The sequence below is a fragment of the Heterodontus francisci genome, chromosome 8 (assembly GCF_036365525.1).
Source record: "Heterodontus francisci isolate sHetFra1 chromosome 8, sHetFra1.hap1, whole genome shotgun sequence".
NCBI lineage: Eukaryota > Metazoa > Chordata > Chondrichthyes > Heterodontiformes > Heterodontidae > Heterodontus > Heterodontus francisci.
In genome coordinates, this window is record NC_090378.1 from 33,641,736 (window position 1) to 33,654,945 (window position 13,210).

The 13,210-nt window shown below is 45.9% G+C and overlaps 1 protein-coding gene across 11 annotated transcripts in view; it reads left to right on the forward strand.

The window, feature by feature from the left end:
- The window catches only part of st3gal3a (ST3 beta-galactoside alpha-2,3-sialyltransferase 3a), a 788,939-nt gene that overhangs the window by 219,209 nt on the left and 556,520 nt on the right, over nucleotides 1-13,210 (forward strand). For all 11 annotated transcript variants that reach the window (XR_010975488.1, XM_068036918.1, XM_068036928.1 and 8 more), the window contains one exon: nucleotides 1,223-1,370. Coding sequence is in view for 10 of the 11 variants with exons in the window: in XM_068036918.1 (XP_067893019.1) it covers nucleotides 1,253-1,370 (118 nt within the window). In the remaining variant the exon portion in view is untranslated. The remainder of the gene's footprint in view (nucleotides 1-1,222; nucleotides 1,371-13,210) is intronic.

Genomic DNA, 13,210 nt, shown 5'->3' on the forward strand with positions numbered 1-13,210 from the left:
TGATAGCCAACAGTGGTGGTGGATGCCCTGTTTCGAGCTGCTAGGTCTATTCTGAATCTATTCCATTTAGTGTGGTGGTAGTGTCATGCAACACAATAGAGGGTGCCCTCAGTGTGAAGATAGGACTTCATCTCCTCAGGGACTGTGTGGTGATCCCTCCTATCGTAAATATTCCATAGCCTTAAAGTGTTTTTTCAACAGTGACTTTGTTTATCTGTAATGAAGGCAGCTTGCAGCTGTTAACGGGTTACTTTAGCTCAATGCTCTTTGGCCTTCGCAGTGCATGCTGATCAAGTTTAGTCAGTTTTCTCTATACCTGTATACAGCATAGCTTCTTATATTTCATTTAAACTATTGATGCTGCTCGGTTGGGTAGCCTCGCAAGTCTCAACTACAAATTTTGATGGAAGATAATATTGCCATCTTTTACAAGCATTTGGGCCAAATGACTTGCTTCTGTTTTCTTCAGCTTATAACTAAGAGGTGTTTGTGATCTGGAAACTAGAGATGGTAAAATGTTTGCATTTTATCATACCTAATTGCTGTGGCAGCTTTCAAAAATAATCAATTACACAGACCATGACCATCCCAAAATTAAAAAAAAAAATCCCTAACAGCCCAGAGGTTGCTGGACATACTTATTGTTGCAGACTCTCAGGCTTGCTGCAGAAAATGTTTCAATTTTCCCCCACACCATGCACACACCTACTTCTGTTGAACTTCTTGGTGGAGGCTAGGAACCCTCCAAAGGTATTTAAGTGACCGAAGATCAGCTTGATTCAGGAGCCATTCCTTGTGTTGTGCTAGTTGGAGATTTTTCCCAGTTCTTCAAAAGCTGTATATTTAAACCAATATATGTGTTACTTGATGAGTTCTGTTTTTTGGTTCAATATTCAAATATAAACTGTCTCATGCCAGATTTTTTACATGCCTACTACGAGCTAGATTGTGGAATAGACAGACCTCTGTTGCTGTAGTTTCTGATCCTAAATGATCTTGGGAATCTCTGGGAATAATACTCAACTTTCTGCCTGGAAACTACTACTGTGGTACATAAGTTTATTCTGTGGGTCCTATGGATGTATGGAAGTTCCCTCCTTTACACAAAATCTCCAAAAATAGTATTTTGTGTAAGTGTAAGCAAACTGTTATGGACTTTTAAGGAGAAATGCATTTTCCCTCTATCTTACCAGAGCTAATAAATTTTGTTTGTTTTGATCAGGTGCTGTAGAATTCTGGGAATAATGTGAAGATGAGTTTTCTGGGATCTGTCCGCAATTTGTTGCTAGCTCTTTGTCTGATGTTGGTGCTGGGATTTCTCTACTATTCTGCTGGGAAGTTACATATGCATGGATGGGGACAGGAAGCACGTGAGTCATAAACGTACTACTTTAAAAATGTTTTAAAATAATTTTCTGATCTTCAGGATCAAGATACAATGTATTGAAACTCTTTCAAATCCAGATTTGAGATGTCTCACATGTGAGGGATTGTCACTTTGGGATACTTTTCCCATCTGTTCATATTGCATGGAAGGGAGCTTTTTTTTACAAAATTTTGATCCATGTCTTATTGGAAATATCGCAGAAGCATACTTTATTCAACCATATATGTATTTATTAAAACTTTCTTGTGGGTGAGGAGCAAAGTGATCTTGCTCCTTTTTTATATAGAAGTGTCATTTTTTTTAATACAAAGTGACTCCTGACAGCGTAGCGGCCTGCTGACTTCATCAGAGCGCTCCAAACTGCGCGCATGCGCAAATGGTCTCCTACGCGCTGAGATGCTGCACATGCGCAGCCTATGTCTTGCCTTGCCAGGACTAACTGACGCAGGAAGATGCTAACTGGCGCATGCGCAGAAAATGCTCTTGCCCCTCGGCAACTCATTCCAGGCTGCTCTCTTCCCACTTCCTGGCTGCCACCTCCGCTCTTTGGCCGCTTGCTTCCTTCTTCTCCCTGCTCTCCCCCCACCGCCACCCCAAATCCCTCCGGGCGTTAGCTGTAGGCGTGGGCTGCTTCCCTACTCTTGGCCACTTGCTACGCCGAAGAAGCAAAGTGGGCCATGAGGGGTAACAGGATGATGTAGGAGCGAGTGGACGAGAGGAGGGAAGCGGCCTGTGGCCTAGAGCTAGCGTCTGGATGGATGGGGGGTGGGGGACCGGCCGGGGGGTGGTGAGTGAGCGGCCAGAGAGTTGGATGGCACTGAAACCTCACAGAATTGCGGAGGGTGTGCAGCACTGTCAGAGGTGCTGTCCTTCTGATGAGACTTTAAACTGCGCAATGTTCTCTGAGTATAAAACGTGCCCATTGTGTGCTGCCATGAGCTGAAGTTGTTTTTCTGTGATAAATTGAGCAGCACCATCTTTATTCCAGGCAGCTGCCTGAACATCGCAGACTGTGACGTTTCAGTTGTGCTAGTACTGCACTAGTGGTTGCGTTGTCAGCAAACGCAGCCTTTTTAATAATGGTATGTATTGCAGTAGGTTATAGGAGCTGTACTGGATGCCCTCAGAGATGCGTGCATGGAGAACAGTTGAAGGGAAAGAATGGAGAAGACTTTTGGTCTTTCAAATGTGCATAATATAATTGATCAAAATCCAGGTTTATATTCCATAAAAATAAAGTTGTGTTGGTTTCACTGAGCAAAATAGATGCATCCATATTTTTCACTCTCCATGGATGAATGATTTGGACATCCAAATAGTGCAAATCACAGAGTATTGCCCAGTATAAAAGTGTTATATTTTTGCAGTAACCATGTGAACTGTGTGATACTACTGACCTTTTCTAGACCTATGCCTTAGTCCTTTTATTTTCTCCACGCTAAGAATATAGAACCATAGAACAGACCGCATGGATCGGTTGGAGCGGCAACTGGATGCACTTAGGAGTATGCACGTGACGGAAAGCATCATAGACAGGAGTTTTGGAGAAGTGGTTACACCCGAGGTGCAGGCAGATAGATGGGTGACCGCTGGAAGGGGCAGGCAGTCAGTGCAAGAATCCCCTGTGGCTATCCCCCTCTCTAACAAGTATACCGTTTTGGATACTGTTGGGGGGGATGGCCTATCAGGGGAAAACAGCAGCAGCCAGAGCAGTGGCACCACGGCTGGCACTGTTGTTCAGGGAGGGACAAAGCGCAGAAGAGCAATAGTTATAGGGGACTCTATAAGTCAGGGGCACAGATAGGCGCTTCTGTGGACGCGAAAGAGACTCCAGGATGGTATGTTGCCTCCCTGGTGCCAGGGCCAAGGATGTCTCTGAACGGACAGGGGGCATTCTGAAGGGGGAGGGTGAACAGCCAGAGGTTGTGGTACACATCGGTACCAACGACATAGGCAGGAAGAGTGATGAGGGCCTGCAGGGGGAGTTTAGGGAGTTAGGTAAAAAGTTAAAAAACAGGACCTCTAGGGTTGTAATCTCTGGATTACTCCCTGTGCCACGTGCCAATGAGGCTAGAAATAGGAAGATAGTGCAGCTAAACACTGTGGCTGAACAGCTGGTGTAGAAGGGAGGGTTTCAGATATCTGGACCATTGGGATCTCTTCAGGGACAGATGGGACCTGTACAAGAAGGACGGGTTGCATCTAAACTGGAGGGGCACAAATATCCTGGCTGTGAGGTTTGCTAGCGTCACTCGGGAGGGTTTAAACTAGTGTGGCAGGGGGGTGGGAACCAGAGCAGTAGGACAGCAAGTGAAATAAATGAAGGGGAACTAGTAAATAAGCCAGTAAGACTAAGAGGGAGAGCAGGCAGGGAGATGTTGCGGAGAACAGCAGGACTGGTAGTCTGAAGTGCATTTGTTTCAATGCAAGAAGTATAACAGGTAAGGCAGATGAATTTAGAGCTTGGATTAGTACTTGGAACTATGATATTGTTGCCATTACAGAGACTTGGTTGAGGGAAGGACAGGATTGGCAGCTAAATGTTCCAGGATTGAGAAGCTTCAGGCGGGATAGAGGGGGATGTAAAAGGGGTGGGGGAGTTGCATTACTGGTTAAGGAGAATATCACAGCTGTACTGCGGGAGGACACCTCAGAGGGGTCATGCAGCGAGGCAATATGGGTGGAGCTCAGGAATAGTCACTATGTTGGGGGTTTTCTACAGGCCTCCCAACAGCCAGCGGGAGGTAGAGGAGCAGATATGTAGACAGATTTTGGAAAGATGTAAAGGTAACAGGGTTGTAGTGGTGGGTGATTTTAACTTCCCCTATATTGACTGGGACTCACTTAGTGCTAGGGGCTTGGATGGGGCAGAATTTGTAAGGAGCATCCAGGAGGGCTTTTTGAAACAATATGTAAATAGTCTAACTAGGGATGGGGCCGTACTGGACCTGGTATTGGGGAATGAGCCCGGCCAGGTGGTCGAAGTTTCAGTAGGGGAGCATTTCGGGAACAGTGACCATAATTCCATAAGTTTTAAGGTACTTGTGGATAAGGAGAAGAGTAGTCCTTGGGTGAAGGTGCTAAATTGGGGGAAGGCTAATTATAACAATATTAGGCAGGAACTGAAGAATTTAGATTGGGGGCGGGTGTTTGAGGGTAAATCAACATCTGACATGTGGGAGTCTTTCAAGCGTCAGTTGATTAGAATCCAGGACCAGCACGTTCCTGTGAGGAAGAAGGGTAAGTTTGGCAAGTTTCGGGGACCTTGGATAACGCGGGATATTGTGAGCCTCGTCAAAAAGAAAAAGGAAGCATTCGTAAGGGCTGGAAGGCTAGGAACAGACGAAGCCCTTGAGGAATATAAAGACAGTAGGAAGGAACTTAAGCAAGGAGTCAGGAGGGCTAAAAGGGGTTATGAGAAGTCATTGGCAAACAGGATTAAGGAAAATCCCAAGACTTTTTATACGTATATAAAGAGCAAGAGGGTAACCAGGGAAAGGGTTGGCCCACTCGAGGACAGAGAAGGGAATCTATGTGTGGAGCCAGAAGAAATGGGCGAGGTACTAAATGAGTACTTTGCATGAGTATTCACCAAAGAGAAGGACTTGGTGGATGATGAGCCGAGGGAAGGGAGTGAAGATAGTCTCAGTCATCTCATTATCAAAAAGGAGGAGGTGTTGGGTGTCTTGCAAAGCATTAAGGTAGATAGGTCTCCAGGGCCTGATGGGATCTACCCCAGAATACTGAGGGGGGCAAGGGAAGAAATTGCTGGGCCTTGACAGAAATCTTTGCATCCTCATTGGCTACAGGTGAGGTCCCAGAGGACTGGAGAATAGCCAATGTTGTTCCTTTGTTTAAGAAGGATAGCAAGGATAATCCAGGAAATTATAGGCTGGTGAGCCTTATGTCAGTGGTAGGGAAATTATTAGAGAGGATTTTTCGGGACAGGATTTACTCCCATTTGGAAACAAACAGACTTATTAGCGAGAGGCAGCTTGGTTTTGTGAAGGGGAGGTCGTGTCTCACTAATTTGATTGAGTTTTTTGAGAAAGTGACAAAGATGATTGATGAAGGAAGAGCAGTGGATGTTATCTATATGGACTTCAGTAAAGCCTTTGACAAGGTCCCTCATGGCAGACTGATACAAAAGGTGAAGTCACATGGGATCAGAGGGGAGCTGGCAAGATGGATACAGAACTGGCTGTGTCATAGAAGACAGAGGGTAGCAGTGGAAGGGTGCTTTTCTGAATGGAGGGATGTGACTAGTGGTGTTCCGCAGGGATCAGTGCTGGGACCTTTGCTGTTTGTAGTATATATAAATTATTTGTAGGAAAATGTAGCTGGTCTGATTAGTAAGTTTGCGGACGACACAAAGGTTGATGGAGTTGCGGACAGTGATGAGGATTGTCAGAGGATACATCAGGATATAGATCGGTTGGAGACTTGGGCGGAGAAATGGCAGATGGAGTTTAATCCGAACAAATGTGAGGTAATGCATTTTGGAAGGTCTAATGCAGGTGGGAAGTATACAGTAAATAGCACAACCCTGAGGCGTATTGACAGGCAGAGAGATCTGGGCGTACAGGTTCACAGGTCACTGAAAGTGGCAACGCAGGTGGATAAGGTAGTCAAGAAGGCATACGGCATGCTTGCCTTCATCGGTTGGGGCGTAGAGTATAAAAATAGGCAAGTCATGCTGCAGCTGTACAGAACTTTAGTTAGGCCACACTTAGAATATTGTGTGAAATTCTGGTCGCCACACTACCAGAAGGATGTGGAGGCTTTGGAGAGGGTACAGAAGAGGTTTACCAGGATGTTGCCTGGTCTGGAGGGCATTAGCTATGAGGAGAGGTTGGATAAACTCGGATTGTTTTCACTGGAACGACAGAAGTGGAGGGGCGACATGACATAGGTTTACAAAGTTATAAGCGGCATGGACAGAGTGGATAGTCAGAAGCTTTTTCCTGGGGTGGAAGAGTCAGTTACTAGGGGACATAGGTTTAAGGTGAGAGGGGCAAAGTTTAGAGGGGATGTGCGAGGCAGGTTCTTTACACAGAGGGTGGTGAGTGCCGGGAACTTGTTGCCGGGGGAGGTGGTGGATGCAGGTACCATAGAGACGTTTAAGAGACATCTTGACAAATACATGAATAGGATGGGAATAGAGGGATACGGACCCCGGAAGTGCAGAAGGTTTTAGTTTAGGCAGGCATCAAGATCGGCGCGGGCTTGGAGGGCTGAGTGGCCTGTTCCTGTGCTGTACTGTTCTTTGTTCTTTGATTACAGTACAGAAGGAGGCCATTTGACCCATCAAATCTGCACCAGCTGTCTGCAAGAGCAGTTTAGTTCGTCCCACTCCCTGGCCCTATACCCGTAGCTCCACTAATATTCGCCCTTCAGCTGCTTATCCAATTCCCTTTTGAAAGCCACGATTGCTGTCTAAAAGGCTAGTTAGGCCACAGCTGGAGTACTGTGTACAGTTCTGGGCACCACCGAGAGGAAAGATGTGATTGTACTGGAGAGGGTGCAGAGGTGATTCACCAGGATATTGCCTGGGCTGGAGCATTTCAGCCATGAAGAGAGACTGGATAGGCTAGCGTTGTTTTCCTTAGAGCAGTGAAGGCTGAGGGGGGACATGATTGAGGTATAAAAAATTATGAGGGGCATTGATAGGTTAAATAGTAGGAAACTTTTTCCCTTCGCGGATGGGTCAGTAACCAGGGGGCATAGATTTAAGGTAAGGGGCAGGAGGTTTAGAGTGGATTTGAGGAAAAATTTTTTCACTCAGAGGGTGGTTGTAATCTGGAACGCACTGCCTGAAGAGGTGGTAGAGGCAGGAACCCTCACAACATTCAAGAAGTACTTAGATGAGCACTTGAAACACCATAGCATACGAGGCTACGGGCCAAGTGCTGGAAAATTGGATTAGAATAGTTAGGTGCTTGATGGCCAGCACAGACACGATGGGCCGAAGGGCCTGTTTTTGTGCTGTATAACTCTATGAATCTGCCTCCATTACCCTTTCAGTTTCTGCATTCCAGATTGTAACCACTTGCTGCATTAAAAAGTTTTTCCTTATGTTATTTTTGCCAATCACTTTAAATTGACAAAGTGACTCCTGACAGCGCATCCGGTGCACCATCGTCATCAGAGTGCTCCCAGCTGCGCACATGCGCAGAACGGTCTTTTGCTGTCTGTAAGGTGCTGCACATGTGCAGCCTGCGTTTTTGCCAGGACTAATTCGTGCATGCGCGTGAAAACGTCAACGCGCAGCCATACTGGAATGTCATCCAGCTCCACCACCTGGTGGGAACCCAACTTGCGCCCACTCCCCCTCACTCCATCAGTCTCTTGCTTGCAGTCTCCCTACCATTCCCTGCCTATTCCTATCTTGCCCCTCTCTCCCCCGGGGCGGGGGAGGGCTGATGACAATGAAGCAGTGAGGGCGAGCGAGTGGCCGGTGGGGTGGGGGGTGTTTGAAGCGGGGAGCAAGTGGCTGAGGGAAGGCAGCGGCGAGGCCAGGAGTGAGCGGCAAGCAGACGGGTGCAGGAGGCAGCGCCTGGAGAGAGAAGCGGGATATTATTTGGGTTGGGATCGCAGCGATTGAATTTAATTTGTTATTTGTCATAAATTGAGCAGCGCCATCTTTAATCCTGGCAACTGCCTAAAACGTCGCAATGACGTTTGTGCATGAGACTGCATTTGCACACGTGCAAGTACTCCGCCACCTAGTGGCTGTATTGTCAACAAATGCAGCCTTAAATTGTTGTCCTCAGGTTCTCAACCCTTCTGCCAATGGAAACAGTTTCTCTCTGTCTGTCTGTCGAGACCCCTTATGATTTTGAACACATCGATCGAATCTCCTCTCAAACTTCTCTAAGCAGAACAACCCCAGCTTCTACAGTCTATACTCATCCCTGGAACCAATCTCGTAAATCTTTTCTGCACCCTCTCTCATGCCTTCATGGTCTTCCTAAAGTGCTGTGCCCAGAATTGGAATTGAGGTGGAACCTGTGTTTTATGAAGGTTCATCATAACTTCCCTGCTTTTGTACTCTGTGCTTCTATTTATAAAGCTCAGGATCCTTATGCCTTTTTAGCCACTTTCTCAACCTGCCCTGCCACCTTCAATAATTTGTTCATATATTCCACCTGCCTGTTGATATTCTCTTGAAGTCTATCTCTATCTTCCAAGCAGTTCACTATACTTCCAAGTTTAGTGTCGTCTGTAAATTTTGAAATTGTATAACCAAGTCTAAGTCATGAATATTGATCAAGAAAAGCAGTGGCCCCAGTACCAATTCCTGGGGAACACGACTGTGTGCATTCCTCCATAGAGTCATTATGGCTCAGAAAGAGGCCATTTGGCCCATCGAGTCTCTGGCTCTCTGTAGAGCAATACACAATAATTCCCATTCTCCTGCTGTATCCCCATAACCCTGTAAGTTTGTTTTCCTCAAGTGCCCATCAAATTTTCTTTTGAAATCATTAATTGTCTCCGCTTCCACCATCCTCGTGGACAGCAATTTTCAGGTCAATATCACTCGCTACATAAAAAATGTCCTTCCTCACATTCCCCCTGTATATCTTTCCCAAAACCATCAATCTGCGCCACTTATTCCTTGTACCATCAGCTAATGGGAACGGCTTTTCTTTGTCTACCTTATCTAAACCTGTCATAATCTTGTACACTATCAGATTTGCCCCAAGACAACGACCTCAGCTTCTCGAACCAGACCATGTAGCTAAATTTCCTCATCCCTGGAGCCATTCTGGTAAATCTTCTGTACATCCTCCCAAGGACCCTCATATCCTTCCAAAAGTCTGGTGAGCAGATCTGTTTGCAATGCTCTAGTTGTGACCCACCCAAAGCTTTATAAAGGTGCAGCATAACTTCCCTGCTTTTGCACTCAATCCCATATGCTTTGCTAACTACTCTCTCAATATGTCCTGTCACCTTCAAAGATCTATGCACATGAACCACAGGTCCCTCTGTCCCTGCACACTCTTTAGAACTGTTGTGGTGGGATTTGAACTCCTGTCTCTGGATCATTCAACCAAGCTTCTGGATTACTAGCTATTAACATGACACACTACGCTCCCTGGGGCATGATTCTGTGACTATGACTATGTCAGCTGTTGCTTGATTAGTCTGTGGGACAGAACTTCCAATTTGGCACAAGTCTCCAGATGTTAGCAAGGAGGGCTTTGCAGGGTGGTCTAGATGTGCCTTTGTAGTGCCCGAATTAGACACTTGGGTCCATGGTGGGTGGTTTTTCAGTTTTATTTTTATAATTTTTTGTTGTGGTTTAATACAATTGAGTGACTTATTAGGTCATTTCGGAGGGTAGTTAAGAACATAACATGAAATAGGAGCAGGAGTAGGCCCTTCAGCCCTTCAAGCCTACTTTGTCATTCAGTAAGATCATGGCTGATTTACCTCACCAACCCTTCCCACACTACTCCCGTATCCCTTGATTCTCTTAGTATCAACAAATCTATTGATCGCTGACTTGAATATACTTGATGACTGAGCCTCCACAGCTCTCTGTAGTAGAGAATTTCAAAGATTCGCAACCCTTTGAAGAAATTTCTCCTCGTCTCTGTCCTAAATTCAGGTCCCTTATTCTGAGACTGTGACCCTTAGTTCTAGACTCACCAGGCAGGGGAAACATCCTCCCAGCATCTACCTTGTCAAGCCTTGAAGAATTTTTTATGTTTCAATGAGATCACTGTTCATCCTTCTAAATCCAGGGGAATATAGTCTAATAGTTTAATTGTACTTGTTGGACATTGTACATGTAATAACAATATAAATGAAAATTGCAATTTATTGAAGTTTTCTTTGTGAACAATGTGGGGCTGTTATGCTAAGGATATTGTGATTCAAAGTGTCATTCTTTGTTATGGATAAAAAAAATATTTTTTTAAAAAGACAGAAATCCAGTGATTTAAAGCTGGGTTATTTTGGCTTGGAGCTAGAAATTTACAAGCAAGTAAAATTAACTTCTTTCTCCACCCTAAGTGGATCTCCTGTAACATTGTTCACACTAAGTCTGCATTATGGTTCTTAAGCTGATGTTCCTTTAAAGCCACTACTCAAGTATCCCTGTTAGAAAAGTGGTCTGTATTGGTAAAACCAGGTATTTGTAGCTGCTTATAAATTCTTGAGGTCTGTTAAAAGTTAATTATCCCCGAGTGTTTTGCAACAATCAACAAAAGTTAGGTTGATGGCATTAGCAGAAGAGTTGAAGATAGAGGTAAAAGCAGGGGCTAAAAAAGCAAAAGTAGTGGAGACTTTAGCACAACATTTGGTTGAACCAGATAAAACACAGATTGAGTTAGCTAGGATTCAATTGCAAATGAAATAACTTGAATTGGAAAAAGAATAGCAAAAATTTGAACTCGGAAGAACAAAAGAAATGGGAATGAAAAACTTGGGCTTGAAGGAGAGGAAATGGAGAAATGCGGAAACTTGAATTAGAGGTTCAAAGGGAAGGGGAAGCGACACAATTTGAATTGGAAAAAGATAGGCTGCGTTTACGTGGACCGGGAATAACTGGTAGTTTGGATGATGATTCGAGTTTAGCTCCGGGTTTTGATTTAACAAGGAATATTTGCCTGGAGCCGAAATTCAGTAAGGAAGGGGTTGAAAGGTATTTTGTCTCATTTGAGAAAATTGCTACAAGGTTAGCTTGGCCGTGAGAAACATGGACCATTCTTTTGCCAAGTGTTTCATTAGGAAAAGCATTGGATGTTTATTCCAGTTTTTCAGAGGAACAGTTTGCAGAATATGAGAGTGTTAAAAATGCGGTACTTAACATATATGATTTGATTCCAGAAGCTTATCGATTAAAACTTTGAAATTTGAGGAAGAGACAGAATCAAACTTTTGTAGAATTTACTAGAGAAATAAATGTTTCATTGAATCATACCCATGGTCAAAAATCTTGAACAGAATTTTAGAAATGTGAGAGGTTTTGTTAATATGAAAAATAGTGTTCCAGCAAGTATTAGGATACAGCTAGAAAACTGTAAAGTTTCTAATATAAGAGAAGCTGCTATTTTAGCTGATTATGATTTGTCCCATAAACAGCTGTGGGGTAGTAGATCTTCATTTGGAAATCCACGCAGAAGTTGGAAAGATTGAGCAAATGGTGACCCTGTTTCTGAGTACAGAGAAGGGGATAGCAATGCCGGGAAGACAGATGCTTCCCAAAGTGTCAAGAAAGACAGTATGGAGGTTAGGATCGATTCAAAAATGCCAACATGTTTTCATTGTCATAAGGTCGGACGCGTAAGAGCTGAGTGTTGGAAGTTAAAACCAAAAGCCGTAGTGTTTCTTCTGAAAACGCTGCAACAAAGAGTGAGGCTGGTGAAAAATTAGTACTATCTAAAGTATTTACAGTGGGAATAAATAAAGGCTGCATTTGCTGACAACGCTACCGCTAGGGGGCGCTGCTGTGGCACATGCGCAAATGCAGCATGTGCCACTAAAACGTCACAGACTGCGACTTTAGGCAACTGCCAGGACTAAAGATGGCGCTGCTCAAATAATCACACGGAGGCAACCTAACAAACACATGGCAGCCCACAATGGCGGAGTGAGAGAGCGAACGAGTGAGCCGTGGAAGGGGGTGGGAGCCGGCCGTGGAGGGAGGGAGCGGGTCGGGGAGGGAGGTGGTGGGGAGTGGGCCAGGGAGGGAGGTTGGGGGGAGCGGGCCTGGTAGGAGCGGAGCGGCCGGCGAATGGGCGAGCGAACGGCCCGGTGACGGAGGGGAGCGGAGCGGGCCTGAGGGGAGCGGAGCGGCCGGTGAGTGGGCGAGCGAAAGGGCTGGTGACGGAGGGAAGCGGAGCGGCCAGAGGCAGCAGCGTGGTGGGGGTGGGGGTTGGTGGTGCATTTTTCTGCGCATGCGCCATAAATTTGCAACGGCAAAAGACTTACCGAACTTACCCGCACCCGGCGACACCAAGGTCTTTGGCCGCTTGCTCCCTGCGACTCTCTACGGCCTCTCGCTTCCAGCCCTCTCCATCCAGCCGCTTACTCCCCTACTTCTCAACTGTACTTCTGGCATTGCAGCTGTCTGCTCCCTGCCTTTTGCATCCCCCTCTTCAGGAGCTTCTGAATTTAACTCCCTCCCACTACACCCCCTCTTCCCTCACCTCCCCCTCACAACCCCCCCTCTTCCCCCACCTCCCCCCCCCCCCCACCTCCCCCTCACAACCCTCCCTCTTCCCCCACCTCCCCCTCACAACCCCCTCTCTTCCCCCACCTCCCCCTCACACTGCCCCTTCTTCCCTCTTCCCCCCCCCCCCCCCCCCACCCCCTCACAAACCCCCCTTCCCCCCCGCCCCCCAAGGACCACACCACAGTTGAATATCTGAAGTGCAGTTGCAAAGCCGGGAAAATAACATCAAAAACCTCAACAAGTCCAGGTTTAATTATTAAGAAATTTTATTGAGTGCATTAAACATTCGAGGCACTGCTATGCATGGATACATGTTGTGTCGCTAGCATTCCCGTGAGACAGTCCGGCTGAGTCTCTGCTATGCAGAACTAAAGAGATTGTTCCTGGAGAGCCTTGTGGTGAATGAACGCGTGGCTCTCTATTCCACGACTGTATTGTCCATGTGAAGAAGGCAAAGTCACAAGAGTCTGAACTCAGTCTATTCTTGGTGAATGTTCCCCAAATGCATCCCAATGTGCGCTCCCACTTCATCCATAAATGCAAGGTTCCTTTCCACATCGTGACAAGCTCTGCAGCATGATCCTGTTGCCTTCGTTGTTTGAATGCTGACCTTCAGTCTCAAGGACTGTTTTCTCGAC